General features: G+C 45.8%; 1 protein-coding gene across 5 annotated transcripts in view; it reads left to right on the forward strand.

The window, feature by feature from the left end:
* LOC129824242 (sterile alpha motif domain-containing protein 11-like) overlaps positions 1 to 21763 on the forward strand; it is a 113068-nt gene that overhangs the window by 50839 nt on the left and 40466 nt on the right. For all 5 annotated transcript variants that reach the window (XM_055883734.1, XM_055883724.1, XM_055883743.1 and 2 more), the window contains exons 5-6: positions 9677 to 9769; positions 20868 to 21029. In XM_055883734.1, the coding sequence (XP_055739709.1) occupies positions 9677 to 9769; positions 20868 to 21029 (255 nt within the window). The remainder of the gene's footprint in view (positions 1 to 9676; positions 9770 to 20867; positions 21030 to 21763) is intronic.

The raw sequence follows: 21763 nt of genomic DNA on the forward strand, positions 1-21763 counted from the left end.
TCTGTGTAACATGAAGTGATAGAGTGATAGAGTGGATTGGTATTTAGATACTTTATCTGTTGTGTTCTGGTGATAACTTTTCTGTTTTGTGTCCTTGTATATTGTGATCTGTGCCCATGTATGCATACGTATGCGTTTCATCAAAGGTACATTGAGTAATTTTTTTATTTTTATATAGCCTTTATTTAACGAGGCAAGTCAGTTAAGAACAAATTATTATTTATAATGACGGACTACCCCGGCCAAACCCGGACGACTCTGGGCCAATTGTGCGCCGCCCTATGGGACTCCCAATCACAGCTGGTTGTGATACAGCCTGGAATCGAACCAGGGTATGTAGCGATGCCTCTTGCACTGAGATGCAGTACCTTAGACGCCTGCGCAACTCGGGGGCAAAAAGAGTTGTCTAATTTTTCTAAAGATAGTTGGTTCTATTTAGTAGACATTGAATAAACTACCACGAATAGGGATTAGCCGTGTCTGAAGTCCCCTCATGTTTTGGTGGACGAAGGTGTCTGGAAGGGCCATTTATACTGTAGGGACATACTGTATACTTATTACACTCTAAATGCTCTTTCATTCCAAACTATCTCCCAAATGTTGGGTTGGTAGGGACCCGCTGGTCTGTGGGTTAAAACTAGGTTTAGCCGAGCTAAAACAGTTTTGGTTAAATAGAGTTTGTCACAAGAAGTTCAGGATTTTGCAATAGACGATGTCTTAGATGTTAGGTGGATCCTCGGCCTGAAAGTAGTCTATGGGCCAGGAGAAACTGTAAATCATAGTTTGGTTTTAAACAGTCACCACAAACTTGTAAAGTGTTACCAACAAAGTTGATCAACCACAGATGGAACCGATAACGCACTACCCTTACCATGTTCAAGTGGCACATTGTTCAGAGGGGAGAGCATTAACCCCTGTGGACGTTCTGTTCTTCTTCATCCCATTAGTCAGAGGGGCATACATGTGGCATAATCACAACCCAAATCCAACACCTCGTCTTCTACTGTATCTCTCTGATCTCATCCGTCTAGAAGCTTAATTGCCCATACGGTACGTAATACAGAGGACTGAGGGGGCGGAGGGATGTCTGTTTATCCCCCTCATTTGGGTGGGGGACGGGGGTTGATAAAGTCTCAGCTGCCCAATGTCTTTAGACCCATGTTTGGGACAGATTTCCCAAAAAGACCTGTCTAATCAGCTGCTAAGCCTAATGGAGAAATTAGCCTGTGAATGGTAATCTTAATGGAGAAAGACACAAAGCGATGAGGGAGGGTAAGCGGAGGAGGATGAGGGGGAGGGGGGATGAGTGCGGTGCGGCAAGCGCCGGAGGGGGCCTGGGCCTAAAAACTGTCAGTTTGAGCATTAAAGGGAGATTTAACAGGGTGGCTAAGCGGCTCGCTACGTGTCTGTAAACAAGTCCAATCCCATCAGCCACTGGCTCACATTCTGTCTGCCAGATAAATTAGAGAGAGAGGCACACACATACACAGTAGTGCGTGTGCGTACACACACACATGGGTGTATGTGCACATCTAACGCACACACAAACAAACACAAATGTGTACATGCACACACACACACACACTGATAATTTGTGTCATATAACAGTTTTAATACCTGACACATGATATTAACTTTTGTATCGTTTTGGTTCGTTTTCTCCAAAGTACTTATATGTCATGATGATACTAGTTTCTATATAAACTACTTGTTGTGGTGGGATTGCTCCAATATCATAGCAGAACCAGACTGGATCCCAAAGGTCCCTACGGCCCTGGTCAAAAGTAGCACACTATATAGGGAACAGGGTGCCTTTTGGGATGCACCCCCAGACAAACACTACTCCTAACACTAGTGCTGTACTTCTGTTACATACTTTAGTGTAGTGCTAACTGCTTTCTGTTCTGTTGTAGCGTCAAGTCTATTATTGAGCTCACTCCCCACTGTCTAACTTCCATAGCAGGCCTGTGGTTAGAGAAATAGAGAACGAGAGCGGGAAGGAGGGAGAGAGAGAGAGGGCGGGAGGCAGTGTGCCACAAGAAAAGTTGAGAGAGAGAGAGAGAGAGAGAGAGAGAGAGAGAGAGAGAGAGAGAGAGAGAGAGAGAGAGGAGAGAGAGAGAGGAGAGAGAGAGAGAGAGAGAGAGAGAGAGAGAGAGAGAGAGAGAGAGAGAGAGAGAGGAGAGAGAGAGAGAGAGAGAGGAGAGAGAGAGAGAGAGAGAGAGAGAGAGAGAGAGAGAGAGAGAGAGAGAGAGAGAGAGAGAGAGAGAGAGAGAGAGAGAGAGAGAGAGATGAGCGAGCGTGGTGCCGGTATCAGGGGAGGGCGGCTGTGTGTGTGGGGGGGGTCAGAGGAAAGGGAAGCAGGCTGCTGAGCCGTCTCCGTGCCGGAGTGGGCCGTTAATTAAATATGAGGGACAGACAGGAGGGCTGACTCCCCCCTCTCGTCCTCTCCTCTCCCTCCCTCCCTCCGCCTCCCAAGCCCCTGGCTACTGGGGCTGTGGGAGGGAGGGAGGAGGGGAGGGGAGGGGAGGAGGGGGAGAGAGCAGGGGCGCCGGGCTAAGCGTCTGGCTGCCTGTGGAAACTGTAAACCGTGGCTCTGCGGTCAGACCAGAGAGACTGGCGGATAAGGTGTTTTTGTATAGCTTTTTTTGTGTGTGTATGTGTGTTTGAAAGGGAGGATTACTTTTTAACAGGGTATTATTAGCCTCAAAGGGAGCGGTAGTACCATCTTGGTCCATCACACTCCTTTTAAACAATCTCACATACACACACACACAGATCACTGATATACAGTGAGTGCACGCAGCCCTCTTCTATAAATGAAGGGGTTATTCTTGCTTTATTTTTCCTCTTCAATCATCTCACTCCCTAATCTCTATCCATCTCTCCCTTTGCTTTGCTGCTCCCTACCTATCTTCTTCTGTATCCTTTTCTCCCCCTCTCTTTCCCTTCCCTCTCCCTCTCTCTCTCCCTCTCTGTCTCGCTCTCTCTCGCTCCTCTCTCCCCTCTCTCCATCTCAGCTGCCCTGGGGTTACGCTATGGGAGAGAGGAACAGTTTGTGTGTGTGTGTGTGTGTGTGTGTGTGTGTGTGTGTGTGTGTGTGTGTGTGTGTGTGTGTGTGTGTGTGTCCTTGCGTGTGTGTAGCAGCAATAGCGGCAGTGGTGCATCCTCCCTCAGTATGAACGGAAGCTCCTCTCCCTCCCTCTCTCCCTCCCTTCCTCCCTCCCCCCTCGGTCCGTAGCCAATCAATGAGGGGCTTTCAGCGCCGGCGGAGGCCCGGCGAACAGAGAGGGATCAATAAGTTATTAGCACCATTCTGTCAGTTGTAATGTGGAGATTGATCGGGAGGCCGCGACTCCCGGCCCACCTCTTCCCCAGCCTGATAAAGATGACAGATTAACGGAATAAGAGGAGGAATTAAGGAGTCTTGCTTTCTGAGCTGTCAGCGGTCCTCCGTGGGAAGAAAAGAGAGAGAAAAAGAGAGGAAGATAGAAAGAAAGATAGAAAGAAGGGATGAGGATGGAAGGAGGAGAGGAGAAGAGGCAGAGAGGGAAAGAGAGTAAGGGGTGTCCCTGTGGTTGCTTGACTGCCTCTGTGGTAGACGAGTGAGGTGGCTAGGCTAGGCTAGGCTAGTACTCCCTCTGTTAAAGCATTCTTCCATTTTTTTCCTTTCTCTCTCTCTGTTCTCATCCCTCATTCTTCCCAGTAGGAGTTAACTAGTGTAAACCCGGTTGGGTAGGGGGCAAAAAGGATTCTGGCAGTTTTGGATGAAGGACAAAGGGGAAACTTGCTAGCTAGCTGGTGCGCCAGACAGGAGATGCAAATGGTAACAAAATATCTTGGGAAAAACATGAGCCAAAAAGAAGCCCTTGCAATGTCCTTAGCACTAAACATCATTGATCCCCAGGTAGGAGACTAGTTAGCAGGAGAAAATAATAGCAACTTTGGCTAATCTGTTCGCAGTTAGCAATGTTTAGCCTGAATGGGGTTATACAGGTAGAAGACTAGCAGGAGCAAAGTAGAAACTGTGGTTATTAGCATTGGTGTTGGGAGTTAAGGACCAGCTCAGACTGGTTTAAGCAGCCAGGTCGCTCAAGATTTACTGCAAAATTAGACGTCCGTCCAGGTAAGCAGGACATCGGCAGATGACGTCAAAACTGGCCATTAGGGGGCAACAGTGAGCGCTATTACAGTCAGGAAGGCTTGGGTTTTGCAAGGGCGTTTATGGACAAGGGTTTGGATGTCTGATTCTGCAGTGAGACTGTGAGAGCTTGCTGGGTTTAAGGCGGGTTTCGGTGTTAAATGGAAGCGCCAACGCTTTAAGAAGCACCATTTAATTGGCTTTAAAAGCTTTCCGCCTTAAAATCACTGACCCTCAGGCAATGGCTCAGAAGAGACACTGTCTTCTGTGAAGTCAGCCCAAATGAAAGTGTGTGTGTGTGTGCAATGGAAGCTTTAGGTCTGATATAGGCTACTGTATTAAAAGTTTGATAAATCATGTGCAAAATAATCAAAAGTATTATTGTTGTGCATTTAGACACTGTAAAGGCCAATGGTTGGAATAGAGATGGGAGAAGGAGGAGAAGACAGGAGTGTTTCATTCAAGTACCACCTCTCTCTATCTCTCTCTCTATCTCTCTCTCTGTCTCTATCTCTGGGGAGGGGTAGAGAGTGAATCTCCTCATGCCCGGAGAGGAAACATCAAACAGGGGGATCATTAGTGAACCTCCTCTCCCCGACACCAGGTTTCCTCTCCTCTCCTCCACAAAACCAAACAAAAGCCTCCAAGACGCCAACTCTACCACTCCAAACACACTTTCATGCACAGGCTTGCTTTCTTCCACCTCTCTCTCTCTCCCTCTTTCTCTCTCTCTCTCTCGCTCTTCTTCTCTCTATGTCTCTCACTCTCTCACCCTTTATTCTCTCTCTCTTCCTCTCTCGCTCTTCTTCTCTCTATGTCTCTCACTCTCTCACCCTTTATTCACCTCTCTCTCTTTCTCTCTCTCTCTCTCTCTCTCTCTCTCTCTCTCTCTCTCTCTCTCTCTCTCTCTCTCGCTCCTTCCCCAAACTGTTGCCAAAAAGTTGGAAGCACAGAATCGTCTAGAATGTCATTGTTTCCTGTAGCATTAAGATTTGCCTTCACTGTAACTAAGGAGCCCGAACCATGAACAACAGCCCCAGAGCATTATTCCTCCTCCACCAAACTTTACAGTTGGCACTATGCATTCGGACAGACAGCGTTCTCCTGGCATCCGCCAAACCCAGATTTGTCCGTCGGACTGCCAGATGGTGAAGCGTGATTCATCACTCCAGAGAACTCGTTTCCACTGCTCCTGAGTCCAATGGCGGCAAGTTTTACACTACTCCAGCCAATGCTTGGCATTGTACATGGTGATCTTAGGCTTGTGTGTGGCTACTCGACCATGGAAACCCATTTCATGAAGCTCCCGACGAAATGTTATTGTGCTGACTTTGCTTCCAGACACAGTTTGGAACTCGGTAGTGAGTGTTGCAACTGAGAACAGACACGTTTTACTGTGCTACGTGCTTCAGCACTCGCCAGTCCCGTTCTGTCAGCTTCTGTGTCCTACCACTTTGCAGCTGAGCCGTTGTTGCTCCTAGACGTTTCCACTTCACAATAACAGCACTTACATTTGCCCGGGGAAGCTCTAACAGGGCCGAAATTTGACTAACTGACTTGTTGGAAAGGTGGCATCCTATGATGATGCCACGTTGAAAGTCACTGAGCTCTTCAGTAAGGCCATTCTACTGCCAATGTTTGTCTATGGAGATTGAATGGCTGTGTGCTTGATTTTATACACCTGTCAGCAACGGGTGTGGCTGAAATAGCCGAGTCCACTAATTTGATGGGGAGTCAACATACTGTTGTATATATAGTGTGTTTCACCTCCTCTATTCCTGACCGGGGGACTGTGAAGAGACCTCTGATTGAATGTCTTGTGTTGTACCGATGAGTGTTCGAACTGTGTCCCAACTACTTGAACAGACAGTTCGGTACCTTCAACACCTCGCACAAGACCGATAGTGATGCAGTCAATCTCTCCTCAACTTTGAGCCAGGAGAGATTGTCATGCATGTTATTGACATTCACCCTCCGTGTACATCTAAGTGCAATTTGTGCTGCTTTGTTCTGGACCAACTGCAAATTTACTCCAATATACTCTAATCAAGTTGTAGAAACATCTAAAGGATGATCAATGGAAACAGGATGCAACTGAGCATAATTTTGAGTCTCATAACAACGGGTCTGAATAATTATGTAAATGTGATATTTTTTTATTTTTTATACTTTTGCAGAAGTTTTGCTTTGTTGTTGTGGGGTATTGTGTATAGATTGACGAGGGGAAAAACAATTGAATACATTTTTAGAATAAGGCTGTAACCTAAAAAAAATGTGGAAAAAGTCAAGGGGTCTGAATACTTTCCGAATGCACTGTATAGGGTTACACATAGCAGTTTAGTCTCCTAAACTTGCTCGGTTGCCACGTTCAATAATAGATCTAGATGAGGTTTAGGGTTGAGCAAGTGATTTGTTTAAAAAACAATGATTTTCGTTTTTGCGATATTTAGCACCAGCCTATTGCTAGTTTCCCATTCTAAACCTGACTGGAGCTCTACGTTAAGGGTGTCATTTATTTATTTTACTGTCGTATCCGATGTGCACACTGTTGAGTCGTCAGCGTACATAGACACACAGGCTATATTTTCTGTAGACCTTGCCACATACGTCTCGTGTTTGAGCCATTGAATTGCGACTCCACTTTGTCTCTATACGGACGCTTTGCTTGTTAGATTGCCTTATGGAGGGAATAACTATACTGTTTGTATACGGTTATGTTTCCAGTCGCTTTGCCATGATTAAATGTGGTGGAACGTGCTTTCCTTTTTGCGCGAATGCTGCCATCAATCCACGGTTTCTGGTTAGGGAAGGTTTTAATAGTCACAGTGGGTACAACATCTCCTATACACTTCCTTATAATCTCGCTCACCAAATCAGCGTATACGTCAATGTTATTGTCTGAGGCTACCCAGAACATATCCCAGTCCACGTGATCGAAGTATGCTTGAAGCGTGGAATCCGATTGGTCAGACCAGCGTTGGATAGACCTAAGCACAGGTGCTTCCTGTTTTAGTTTCTGCCTATAGGAGGGGAGCAACAAAATGGAGTCATGGTCAGATTTGCCAAAAGGTGGGCGGGGGAGGGCTTTGTATGCATCGTGGAAGTTAGAGTAGCAATGGTCGAGTGTGTTACTCGCTCGTGTACTGCAATCGATATGCTGATAGAATTTAGGTAGTCTTGTTCTAAAATTAGCTTTGTTAAAATCCCCAGCTACAATAAATGCAGCCTCAGGATATATGGTTTCCAGTTTTCCTAAAGTCCAGTGAAGTTCCTTGATGGCCGTCTTGGTATCCGCTTGCGGGGGGATATACACGGTTGTGACGATAACCAAGGAGAGTTCTCTTGGGAGATAATATGGTCAGCATTTGATTGTCAGGAATTCTAGGTCTGGTGAACAAAAGGACTTGAGTTCTTGTATTTTGTTACAATTACACCATGAGTCATTAATCATGAAACATACACCCCCGCACTTCTTCTTACCAGAGAGATGTTTGTTCCTGTCGGCGCGATGCACTGAAAATCCTGTTGGCTGTACGGACTCCGACAGCATGTTCCCAGCTAGCCATGTCTCCTGGAAACAGAGTACGTTACAATCCCGGATATGTCTTTGGAAGCAACTCTTGCCATAATTTCGTCGACTATGCTAACTAGGGACTGTACATTAGTGAGTAATATACTCAGAAGCGGTGGGTGGTGTGCACGCATCCGAAGCCTCGCTAGAAGACCGCTCCGGCACCCTCTCCTCCGCGTTGTTTTGGGTCGGCCTCTGGAATCAGTTCAAATGCTCTGGGAGGTGCAGACAAAGGATCCGCTTTGGGAAAGTTGTATTCCTGGTCGTAGTGCCGGTTGTGCTGGTAAGTTGATGTCTCTCTGATATCCAATAGTTCTTCCCGGCTGTATGTAATAACACACACAAGGTTTTCTGGGGTAACAATGTAAGAAATAATACATAAAAAAACAAAATACTGCACAGTTTCCTAAGGAATGATCTCTATCGGCGCCATCTTTGTTATCAAAGCTTTTTACTATCATTCTTTATATTTTCCATAGTATAGTTTCTTCTTCTTTTTGTTTGGTTTAGTTACGTGATTTCTCAATTCACTGTATGTTTGACAGGCTGCTGTGCTGTCAGACTTACAGTATTTGCTATTCCCTTTGCCCCATTCCTCTCAGCCATACAGTTTTTCAATCATCTATCCATGAGGATTTGGCAGTTCTAACAGTCAGTTTTGTTGATGGGCGCAACCGGAAAAAGCAGTTTCATAAATGCTTCAAGAGAGACCGAGAGAAATGGTAGGAAGCAGTTGCATTTGGCTTGGTCGGCAGTATGAGGAAGAGGAAGAGAGAGAGAGCGAGAGAGAGAGAGAGAGAAAGAGAGAGAGAGAGAGAGAGAGAGAGAGAGAGAGAGAGAGAGAGAGAGAGAGAGGAGCCCTTGAATTTAATTGAATTGAGAGAGAGGAAGAGCCAGAGAGACAAAAAGAGAGGGCGAGAAAAATGACAAATGGCTTCTTCCTTCCTGCTCGCACCACATGCTTTGCACTCTGCATCCCCACCCATTCTTATTAGGCGGATATTGATTTGAGGTCTGTTTGAGGCCAGGATGGGGGATGGAGTTGGAGAGGGGGGAAGAGGGGGGATAGAGCGGGGCTGGTGCTATAATTGTACACTAGATGCTCTCCTCTCTGGTGGGGGGGGGGGGGGGGGTTAATGCGAGACGAGAGAACTCCCCCATGACCCCGATTGGAGGAGTGTTCGAACGTACCTGCAGGGTAAATAGAGAGGTGAAGAAAGAGGAAGAGTGTGTGTTTGTGTTTCAGAGAGAACGTAGAGAGAGAGGGAAACACTCAGGGGAGGGAGGCAGAAAACGAGAGAGAGGCATGACACAATAAACTGAGGAAGAATGAAGCTAAGATTTGTGATGAAACGAGGACAGAAGCCACGGTTGACTTTCTCGTGACTCTGACTGCTCCTCTTTGACTGCGAGGTTTGGAGCATTCATTCTTATAAGTAATAGCACAACCAATGGCTTTTGTGATGACTGACGAGGGCAAGAGAGAGAAAGAGAGAGAGAGAGAGAGAGAGAGAGAGGGAGAGAGAGAAGAGGGAATGTAAGACAGAATGTTAAGAATAGAGTGTGGACGAGAGAGACAGAGCAAGAGAGCCACAGAATTCCCTCTCTTCTCACGCACACACACACACACATATGCACTCATGCACGCACACAAACACACACACACACACACACACACACACACACACACACACACACACACACACACACACACACACACACACACACACACACACACACACACACACACACACACACACACACACACACACACACACACACATGTGTGAGTAACCCAGGCAGATCTGTCATCCTCTGGAGCACAGGGCCCCTCTCATCTTTGACAGAACAGGCACACCTTCAGGCACCCGTGGCTTCTCCCTCTCTGTCCCTTTCTATCTCTCTCTTTCTCTACTCATTCTCTCTCTCTCTCTCTCTAAGCACCAACCATGTATTTTTGTTCACAGATGACCCTCCAGGCAAGAGGAGAGCCTACTCCCCCAACAGCAGCAGCGAGTGCCCGTCAGACAGCAAGAAGTCACGCAGCGTGTCCCCCAAAGGTAAGATTCCACATGTGTGTGTGTGTGTGTGCGTGAGTGTGTGTGTGATGTTACTGATGTGCTGAAATATGTTATGTTTAACCCGAGAAGGAAAAATAATATAAAGAAGTTTGGTGGACAAAGATGTGTTTGTGAGAAGGATAGAGGAGGGTAGGGATGGAGAGGTGGAGGTAGAGGAGGAGTGGAGTGTCATTGATTTACAGGAAGGAGAGAAACTGGGTGTGAGCTGGTGTTGAGTGACAGTGTGGGTCAGTGTTACAGAGAGGTTAGCCTCTGTACGCACACACACACATACACAAATAGACATACGCACACCATTGAAGGATCCTCAGAGAATTTCATACAAATAAAAATAAAACTATACTAAATATAATCACATCACCAAATAATTGATTAAAACACATTATTTTGCAAAGAAGCACCATGGTGTTACCGGAGGATAGCTAGCTTCCATCCTCTTCTGGCTACATTGACTTCAATACAAAACCTAGGAGGCTTAATGTTCTCACCCCCTTCCGTAGACTTACACAGTAATTATGACAACTTCCAGAGGACGTCCTCCAACCCATCAGAGCTCTTGCAGCATGAACTGACATTTTGTCCACCCAATCAAAGAATCAGAGAATGAATCTAGTACTGAAAGCGTGAGCTACATCTAGTTAGCACTGCAGTGCATAAAATGTGGTGAGTAGTTGACTCAAAGAGAGACACTAGTTTAAATGAAGGAGAAGCAAGAGAGAAATACACCTCAGGTGTAACTGCTTACTTGACTGTACACTGTAACGTTACTGCTTGATAGTAGCTGGTTTACTAACGTGCTAGTTCTATTAGCTATGCTGACTATGATGTCTATGGGGCCCCGCTGACTATGGGGCCCCGTGTGGCTCAGTTGGTAGAGCACGGCGCTTGCAACGCCAGGGTTGTGGGTTCGATTCCCACAGGGGACCAGTACAAAAAAACAAAAAACAAAAAACAAAAAAAAAAGTATGAATGTATGTACTTGTAAGTCGCTCTGGATAAGAGCGTCTGCTAAATGACTTAAATGTAAATGTAAATGTCACTTCAGCTAACATGGTGACAACAATGTAGGCTGTGTTTAACGGTTATGATATGGTTTGGCTTGGAAAGTTTTTTTGGGGCCTGGTCACATACAGCTGATGTGTTGTGCATTGAAGTCCACAAGGGAATGGAAGAGGTGAGAGGAGGAGAGCGCGTAGATGCGAGAAGGAATACAACGTGGCTGCCGATTTTGTTGACAAGTGGAACAAAACGAGGACAAACTTACCTGAATTTGTCCGATATAAACTGTTGGACTAATGATTACACCCTAGATCAGCTAGATTCAGGCAAGAGTGTGCAAGGCATTATTGAATGTCACTGTCTGTCCATGTGTCACTGTCTGTCACCTCAAATTGGTCTCTCGACCTGTGTGCACCTACATTATAAACTTTCATTCATAGGCTAGGTTGTAGCAACCTCATGATGGTTACAGGGAACATTTGAGTATCAGTAGTAGCCTAAATGTATCACTGTTATATTGAACTGGGTGAATGGAATATGAATGAGAATCATCCAACATGCTGTAATAGAAATAAGGTCATGCTCATGAAAAAACAATCGTCCTTCCTCATCTTAAAACGGCACCGACCGCCACTGGCGCACATACTAACACATACGCGCACGCACTTGACACACATTCTCGCGTTACCTCTCACAGCCCCTTGCGTTCTCCTGTGTTACGGCTGGTTTACACCTCGTCTATTGACATCTCTGTAGACAGTTAGAATGCGACAAGTCTCGCTGGTCAAAACAACATATCCTTTATACTCCGGTGGAATATCTGTAGACCGTCGCTGCAACCGTCGCTTTCCTTGTCGCAGACAAACGGGAAAAAAAGTTCAACTGTGAACCTGTCGCTGCGTCCGTTGTCATGGTTACCCGGCAGACCCCGATGATGAAATCCTCCGGTAGAATGCACTGCTCTTCTTTCTTCACACTCACAACTGTAAGCTATTTTCTGTCATTTCCTCGCCATTAACTTGTAAATCATGATCGTGTTGTGAGTTTATTTTACTGTAATGATGAATGAAAATGTGCTACAGTTAAGACATTGTCAGCAATGATGTGGTCATTATTTGAGCTGGCTAGCCAGGCAGCTGTCTACCATAGGTCATTCTCACCATCTTTTTCTACAAGCTAGAAACGAACCAACACATTGTTTAGAAAGTAGCTTTTAGTTGCCTGGTTTGCTAGATTGACATATACTAAATACACTTTTAAACGGATGGGTTTATTGGTGTTAAAATACACCAATAAAGTATTTTGGACCACCAGGGTGCTGATGTCATGCAGCCTGTCGTTTTTGTGTGTATACTTTTTCATAAGGACAACGACAAGTTTGCTGTCAGACGACAATAGAATGTTCATGATGTCACTGCGACAACCGTCTGTAGACATGTCGATAGACCAACGGTAAACCAGCCGTTAGAAAGATATGTACAAGCCATCAGGAATGGCTACTTCCTTTCCTTACCTCTCTCATCCAGTCGCTTCCCTCCCATTCATTTCACCCTTATGTGGTGGGAAACTGGCGTCCCTGCGAGGAGCCGTCATGGCCACCCTGTCTCGTCTCTGGTGTCCTGACTAGCTTCCTCAGTCACTGAAGCATCATACAGCAGGCAAAGTCAAGGGCAGCCCACCCCTATCCTGCCCGTCTCTAAGCCAACACAAATTACATGCATGCACATACACAAAGACAGCATAGGCCACACACACACAGAGAGACAGCGCACCACACACAGATGAAAGCACACACACACACACACATTTATGTTCAGTCTTCCATCAGTACTATCCACTCTTGCTGTGCATCTTAGTTGGTCATAACTTCGAAAGGTCAATGTTTAAAACTTAGGAAGGAATAGCATGATTAGGTGCGAATAGCTTACCATCCGATTGGTGCTTCTCACCATCTTTTTTTCTAAATTGACCTTGTGTTATCACCGAGTGGTTTCAATCTGTCCATGTTGACTTGGTGTATACGTAGTGCTGAGGTGTGTGTTGAGTCGAGTGGTGCTGTGCTGTGTTCGGTGACTTTTGCCTCGTGCATGACCCGTGACCTGGCTGAGCCGTCACTGGAGGAACATACATTAGAGTATCCACTAAAGCCTTGCTCACACTGCGAACCTCGATGCTCCAATCAGTTTTTTTTTTCAAATCCGTTTTGGAATATTGACTTTCCAAACAGCAAGTTACAAGTGACCAAAACAGATTTGTGTGTGTTCAGACAGCAGTCATTAGTCATGAAGGGTGTGTGCGCGCAGTGGTGTATGCTAATCGGTGTTGGTGCTCATGCTTCCTGTCACTCAGAAGTTATGTAGCAAGCTAAGGTGACCAATACAATGCCTAATATGGATGTTTCCCAGTTGTTTTGAATGCTCAAAATCATAGTAATAGAACAGCCCCTCTTTCAAAGCCTCATTGGATAAGTTGATCCAACTTTCAAAACAAGTCTTTTTTGATAAGGCACGGCAGTCAACTAGCTAGCTGTGTAGCGTTCTAGCGAATTCACTCATTTGTTTGTGAAGGATTAACAGGCTAGTTAGCTACCACATGTCAAACTGTCAACAGACTGCCAACAGACTGTCAACAGACTGTCAGTAGAGTAGCTAGTAAGCAACAAGATATGCCAAATAACATTCTAAAAACCACTTTAGGGCAAATAAATCCGATTTGACCATTCAGACACAAGTCGTATGGCCACGAATCAGATTTGTAACTGACTTCAAACCACCTACGAAGGTGATTTCAAATGTGGCTTGAAATATCCGATTCCATTTGATTTTTGGGCTGTTCAGACTGCAGGAAAAAGAACAGATTCGGACCAGTTTGAAACAATCAATCAATCAATCAATTTTATTTTATATAGCCCTTCGTACATCAGATAATATCTCGAAGTGCTGTACAGAAACCCAGCCTAAAACCCCAAACAGCTAGAATGCAGGTGTAGAAGCACGGTGGCTAGGAAAAACTCCCTAGAAAGGCCAAAACCTAGGAAGAAACCTAGAGAGGAACCAGGCTATGAGGGGTGGCCAGTCCTCTTCTGGCTGTGCCGGGTGGAGATTATAACAGAACTATGCCAAGATGTTCAAAAATGTTCATAAGTGACAAGCATGGTCAAATAATAATCATGAATAATTTTCAGTTGGCTTTTCATAGCTGATCATTAAGAGTTGAAAAACAACAGGTCTGGGACAGGTGGCGGTTCCATAACCGCAGGCAGAACAGCTGAAACTGGAATAGCAGCAAGGCCAGGCGGACTGGGGACAGCAAGGAGTCACCACGGGCGGCAGTCCCGACGCATGGTCCTAGGGCCCAGGTCCTCCGAGAGAAAGAAAGAGAGAAGGAGAAAATTAGAGAGAGCCAAGATTTTCAAAATGTTCATAAATGACAAGCATGGTCAAATAATAATCAGGAATAAATCTCAGTTGGCTTTTCATAGCCGATCATTAAGAGTTGAAAACAGCAGGTCTGGGACAGGTAGGGGTTCCATAACCGCAGGCAGAAGAGTTGAAACTGGAATAGCAGCAAGGCCAGGCGGACTGAGGGCAGCAAGGAGTCACCACGGCCGGTAGTCCCGACGTATGGTCCTAGGGCTCAGGTCCTCCGAGAGAAAGAAAGAGAGAAGGAGAAAATTAGAGAGAGCCAAGATTTTCAAAATGTTCATAAATGACAAGAATGGTCAAATAATAATCAGGAATAAATCTCAGTTGGCTTTTCATAGCCGATCATTAAGAGTTGAAAACAGCAGGTCTGGGACAGGTAGGGGTTTCGTAACCGCAAGCAGAAACAGTTGAAACTGGAATAGCAGCAAGGCCGGGCGGACTGGGGACAGCAAGGTGTCAGCATGCCCGGTAGTCCTGACGTATGGTCCTAGGGCTCAGGTTCTCAGAGAGAAAGAGAGAACGAGAGAATTAGAGAGAGCATACTTAAATTCACACAGGACACTGGATAAGACAGGAGAAGTACTCCAGGTATAACCAACTGACCCTAGCCCCCCGACACATAAACTACTGCAGCATAAATACTGGAGGCTGAGACAGGAGCGGTCAGGAGACACTGTGGCCCCATCCGAAGAAACCCCCGGACAGGGCCAAACAGGAAGGATATAACCCCACCCACTCTGCCAAAGCACAGCCCCCACACCACTAGAGGGATATCCTCAACCACCAACTTACAATCCTGAGACAAGGCCGAGTATAGCCCACAAAGGTCTCCACCACAGCACAACCAAGGGGGGGGGGCGCCAACCCAGACAGGAAGTTCACGTCAGTAACTCAACCCACTCAAGTGACGCACCCCTCCTAGGGACGGCATGAAAGAGCACCAGCAAGCCAGTGACTCAGCCCCAGTAACAGGGTTAGAGGCAGAGAATCCCAATGGAGAGAGGGGAACCGGCCCTGGAGAGACAGCAAGGGCGGTTCGTTGCTCCAGAGCCTTTCCGTTCACCTTCACACTCCTGGGCCAGACTACACTCAATCATATGACCTACTGAAGAGATAAGTCTTCAGTAAAGACTTAAAGGTTGAGACCGAGTCTGCGTCTCTCACATGGGTAGGCAGACTGTTCCATAAAAATGGAGATCTATAGGAGAAAGCCCTGCCTCCAGCTGTTTGCTTAGAAATTTTAGGGACAATTAGGAGGCCTGCGTCTTGTGACCGTAGCGTACGTGTAGGTATGTACGGCAGGACCAACTCGGAAAGATAGGTAGGAGCAAGCCCATGTAACGCTTTATAGGTTAACAGTAAAACCTTGAAATCAGCCCTTGCCTTAACGGGAAGCCAGTGTAGGGAAGCTAGCACTGGAGTAATATGATCAAATTTCTTGGTTCTAGTCAGGATTCTAGCAGCCGTATTTAGCACTAACTGAAGTTTATTTAGTGCTTTATCCGGGTAGCCGGAAAGTAGAGCATTGCAGTAGTCTAACCTAGAAGTAACAAATGCATGGATTAATTTTTCTGCATCATTTTTGGACAGAAAATTTCTGATTTTTGCAATGTTACGTAGATGGAAAAAAGCTGTCCTTGAAACAGTCTTGATATGTTCGTCAAAAGAGAGATCAGGGTCAAGAGTAACGCCGAGGTCCTTCACAGTTTTATTTGAGACGACTTTACAACCATCAAGATGAATTGTCAGATTTAACAGAAGATCTCTTTGTTTCTTGGGACCTAGAACAAGCATCTCTGTTTTGTCTGAGTTTAAAAGTAGAAAGTTTTTAGCCATCCACTTCCTTATGTCTGAAACACAGGCTTCTAGCGAGGGCAATTTTGGGGCTTCACCATGTTTCATTGAAATGTACAGCTGTGTGTCATCCGCATAGCAGTGAAAGTTAACATTATGTTTTCGAATAACATCCCCAAGAGGTAAAATATATAGTGAAAACAATAGTGGTCCTAAAACGGAACCTTGAGGAACACCGAAATGTACAGTTGATTTGTCAGAGGACAGACCATTCACAGAGACAAACTGATATCTTTCCGACAGGTAAGATCTAAACCAGGCCAGAACTTGTCCGTGTAGACCAATTTGGGTTTCCAGTCTCTCCAAAAGAATGTGGTGATCGATGGTGTCAAAGGCAGCACTAAGGTCTAGTAGCACGAGGACAGATGCAGAGCCTCGGTCTGACGCCATTAAAAGGTCATTTACCACCTTCACAAGTGCAGTCTCAGTGCTATGATGGGGTCTAAAACCAGACTGAAGCATTTCGTATACATTGTTTGTCTTCAGAAAGGCAGTGAGTTGCTGCGCAACAGCTTTTTCTAAAATTTTTGAGAGGAATGGAAGATTCGATATAGGCCGATAGTTTTTTATATTTTCCGGGTCAAGGTTTGGCTTTTTCAAGAGAGGCTTTATCACTGCCACTTTTAGTGAGTTTGGTACACATCCGGTGGATAGAGAGCTGTTTATTATGTTCAACATAGGAGGGCCAAGCACAGGAAGCAGCTCCTTCAGCAGTTTAGTAGGAATAGGATCCAGTATGCAGCTTGAAGGTTTAGAGGCCATGATTATTTTCATCATTGTGTCAAGAGATATAGTACTAAAACACTTAAGTGTCTCTCCCGATCCCAGGCCCTCGCAGAGCTGTGCAGATCCAGGACAGCTAAGCCCTGGAGGAATACGCAGATTCAAAGAGGAGTCCGTAATTTGCTTTCTAATGGTCATGATCTTTTCCTCAAAGAAGTTCATGAATTTATTACTGCTGAAGTGAAAGCCATCCTCTCTTGGGGAATGCTGCTTTTTAGTTAGCTTTGCAACAGTATCAAAAAGAAATTTTGGATTGTTCTTATTTTCCTCGATTAAGTTGGAAAAGTAGGATGATCGAGCAGCAGTGAGGGCTCTTCGGTACTGCACGGTACTGTCTTTCCAAGCTAGTCGGAAGACTTCCAGTTTTGTGTGGCGCCATTTCCGTTCCAATTTCCTGGAAGCTTGCTTCAAAGCTCGGGTATTTTCTGTATACCAGGGAGCTAGTTTCTTATGACAAATGTTTTTCGTTTTTAGGGGTGCAACTGCATCTAGGGTATTGCGCAAGGTTAAATTGAGTTCCTCAGTTAAGTGGTTAACTGATTTTTGTCCTCTGACGTCCTTGGGTAGGCAGAAGGAGTCTGGAAGGGCATCAAGGAATTTTTGTGTTGTCTGAGAATTTATAGCACGACTTTTGATGCTCCTTGGTTGGGGTCTGAGCAGATTATTTGTTGCGATTGCAAACGTAATAAAATGGTGGTCCGATAGTCCAGGATTATGTGGAAAAACATTAAGATCTACAACATTTATTCCATGGGACAAAACTAGGTCCAGAGTATGACTGTGGCAGTGAGTAGGTCCAGAGACATGTTGGACAAAACCCACTGAGTCGATGATGGCTCCGAAAGACTTTTGGAGTGGGTCTGTGGACTTCTCCATGTGAATATTAAAATCACCAAAAATTAGAATATGATCTGCTATGACTACAAGGTCTGATAGGAATTCAGGAAACTCAGAGAGGAACGCTGTATATGGCCCAGGAGGCCTGTAAACAGTAGCTATAAAAAGTGATTGAGTAGGCTGCATAGATTTCATGACTAGAAGCTCAAAAGACGAAAACGCCATTTTTTTTTTTGTAAATTGAAATTTGCTATCGTAGATGTTAGCAACACCTCCGCCTTTGCGGGATGCACGGGGGATATGGTCACTAGTGTAACCAGGAGGTGAGGCCTCATTTAACACAGTAAATTCATCAGGCTTAAGCCATGTTTCAGTCAGGCCAATCACATCAAGATTATGATCAGTGATTAGTTCATTGACTATGACTGCCTTTGAAGTGAGGGATCTAACATTAAGTAACCCTATTTTGAGATGTGAGGTATCACGATCTCTTTCAATAATGGCAGGAATGGAGGAGGTCTTTATCCTAATAAGATTGCTAAGGCGAACACCGCCATGTTTAGTTTTGCCCAACCTAGGTCGAGGCACAGACACAGTCTCAATGGGTATGGCTGAGCTGACTACACTGACTGTGCTATTGGCAGACTCCACTAAGCTGGCAGGTTGGCTAACAGCCTGCTGCCTGGCCTGCACCCTATTTCATTGTGGGGCTAAAGGAGTTAGAGCCCTATCTATGTTGGTAGATAAGATGAGAGCACCCCTCCAGGTAGGATGGAGTCCGTCACTCCTTAGCAGGTCAGGCTTGGTCCTGTTTGTGGGTGAGTCCCAGAAAGAGGGCCAATTATCTACAAATTCTATCTTTTGGGAGGGGCAGAAAACAGTTTTCAACCAGCGATTGAGTGCTGAGACTCTGCTGTAGAGCTCGTCACTCCCCCTAACTGGGAGGGGGCCAGAGACAATTACTCGATGCCGACACATCTTTCTAGCTGATTTACACGCTGAAGCTATGTTGCACTTGGTGACCTCTGACTGTTTCATCCTAACATTATGAAACAGTATGAAAATGCACGGCCTCACACCGTAAGTCACTCTGAATGAGAGCGTCTGTTAAATGACTTAAATGTGTTGCTTGCGTGCGTGTTTGTGTGTCTCGCCAGAGGAGTGGTTGATTAAATAAGCTTTAGAACACTGCTGATCTCATGGCTCAGCCTTCTGAGCTGCATCCTCGTGTGATTGTTCCTCCTGTCCGAGGCACCTCTCCGGAACACTTGATGGGTGAACATAATGACCCAAGCAAATGGAAAAAGAGATATGAGATAAAGAGATAGATTGGGAGCTGAAAGAGAGAGAAAGATGGGGGTTTGTTGGCACCCCTTGCAGAGCTTATAAAGAGAGAAATGCAGACGGGCAGAGACAAGTTGTCACACACACACACACACACACGCGCACACTCACGTCATTACACACAATAATATAGGCACAAATCAACTTTAACTAAGACAATCATGCAAACACCACACTGCCCATAGGTAGAAACAAATGTGACTGCCACACACGCGCTCACACACCACACGCATACACACCTGAGGGTCCCTGGGTGGGTGGATTAGTTGGAACTTGGCGGGGGAGACAGAGACAGCGTGCTTATCCTCCGCCTTCCCCCTTCCCCCCTTCCTTCTTCTCTTCCTCCCCTCCTCCCTCCCTTCTCTCCCCTTCTCCCTCCCCTTCTCCCACCCACGCCACTCTTTCTCGCCTGCCTGGGGCCAGGCTCGGGTTTCAATGAGGAAATGGTAAATATAACCCCCTCATCCTCCTCCTCCTCCCCCTCCTCCACCTCCTCTTCCTCATCCTCCTCCTCCTCAACTGCCAACCACTTCACCCTCCCTCCCTTCACTCCCCCAAACCTCCCCCTCCTATACCTTTGACTCCCAGGATCAAGTTACTGCTGCAAGAGCTCAGAGCAACACGAGAGAGAGAGAGAGAGAGAGAGAGAGAGAGAGAGAGAGAGAGAGAGAGAGAGAGAGAGAGAGAGAGAGAGAGAGAGAGAGAGAGAGAGAGAGAGAGAGAGAGAGAGAGAAGAGAGAGAGAGAGAGAGAGAGAGAGAGAGGAGAGAGAGAGAGAGAGAGAGAGAGAGAGAGAGAGAGAGAGAGAGAGAGAGAGAGAGAGAGAGAGAATGGGTAGGGAAGGGAAGGGGGAGACAGGGGATGGGGAGAGGCAGAGAAAGATGGGGGGGAGGAAAGAGAGGAGAGAAAATAAGCAACACAGAGAGCGGATATCACACATCACACCGCCTCACACCGCCTCTTTACAACCAAAGCACAGCGACATCACACCACAAACATACATATGCTCACACATTTCCACTCAGGAAACAGTTCTGTATTCATGCAATATAAGACCAGAGTAACTTCTATATTACCCCTCAAAAAGCTCATTATACTATTGTCCATAGTACACCATTTTGAAATAAATGGTGAATGTCTGCCCCATTCTTTGTTGAATATTATATGTATTTATGAAGAGTTTTTGCTTCAATGAAGGATAGCTTTGGATTGAGCACCCTGTTTTGGTATTATTTAGGTCATGGTGAGATAGTGGTGGGTTCATGGTGAGTTAATGAGGAGATGGTAGTGAGATTTTTATTTTATTTAACGAGGCAAGTCAGTTAAGAACAAATAATGTTTTACAATGACGACCTACCCTTGCCAAACCCTAACCAAGACAGCGCTGGGCCAATTGTGCACCTCCCTATGGGACTTCCAATCACAGCCGGTTGTGATACAGCCTGGAATCGAACCAGTGTCTGTAGTGACACCTCTGCACTAAGATGCAGTGCCTTAGACCGCTGTGCCAATCGGGAGCCCGATCAATGAGATGTTGATAGTTATGTTAATAGTGAGATAATTATGAGTTATTGAGATAGTGTTGAGTTAGTGGTGACTTAGTGGTGAGTTAATGGTGAGTTAGTGGTGAATTAATGGTGAAATTGTGGTGAGTTAATGGTGAGTTAGTGGTGAATTTGTGGTGAATTAATGGTGAAATTGTGGTGAGTTAATGATGAGTTAATTCATGAGATAGTGTTATTGGTCAACGATGAGTTCATAGTTAATGTTGCTTTAATGGTGTGCTAACTCTCTTCCTGCCCCCCCCCCCCCCCCCCCCCCCCCCCCCCCACACAGAGAACTCCCACACCCCCGTGCTGGAGGGAGGCGGCCACAGTCACATGACCCCGGAGGAGCACTACAGGCGAATTATGTCAGCGCTGAACGAGCAGGGCTCCTACGAGGAGCAGCAACAGCGCCTCTACCAGCTGGCCAACAACATGGGCCTTCCCAGCCATGGTGAGACTAGTGTGTGTGTTTGTGTGCTTGTGTGTGTCCACCTAGACACGCGCACACGTGTGTCTAGGTGGATGCTGTCCTAGTCAGGGTCTAGTCGTGAAGCCTACCCTCCTCCTAAGCATCCGCTCGTTATATCAGAACTTCAGGATTCAGTCACCTAACTAACACACCTCATTTAGACCTGTCACACACCAGAGCTATACACACACTTGACCCTACTCAACCACTGGTAGTGGTAACTCCGGAGTTGTGGCCTTTTCTCCTGTGGCGTCTGTTTGTGCGTATGCCACCATGCCAGTGTAAATCTCCAGCATGGAGACTGCTGTCATTTCTATTTGGGGTGCCAGCCCACCCAATGTCAAAATGTCACTCTGGGTGATTTGTGACTGATGCTGTGCTCCGATTTAAACAGCACTCCTAGCCAGCACACACAGATGCCTCTATCGATCCGCTGCTCACTCACTGGCTGTCAGCCAACGCTGTAAATCTCCCAATACCATGTAAACCATGAGTGTGTCCTTTTTCTTAGGTTTTTTTTTTCTTTCTTTTTTTGCGGGAGTTGAAATGTACATCTCTTAACTTATGGTAAAACTGGGTTGGAACTGGAAAGATCGAATATGAAAATTGGGGGGACAGTAAAACATGTGGCAGGGTGTATTTTCGTTTCGCCACCACTTTAAACTTGCGGGGCCTCAATTGTTATCCTTTCCTCTGTTTTTAAAAGAATGTAACAT

The sequence above is a fragment of the Salvelinus fontinalis genome, chromosome 2 (genome assembly GCF_029448725.1).
Source record: "Salvelinus fontinalis isolate EN_2023a chromosome 2, ASM2944872v1, whole genome shotgun sequence".
Taxonomy (NCBI): domain Eukaryota; kingdom Metazoa; phylum Chordata; class Actinopteri; order Salmoniformes; family Salmonidae; genus Salvelinus; species Salvelinus fontinalis.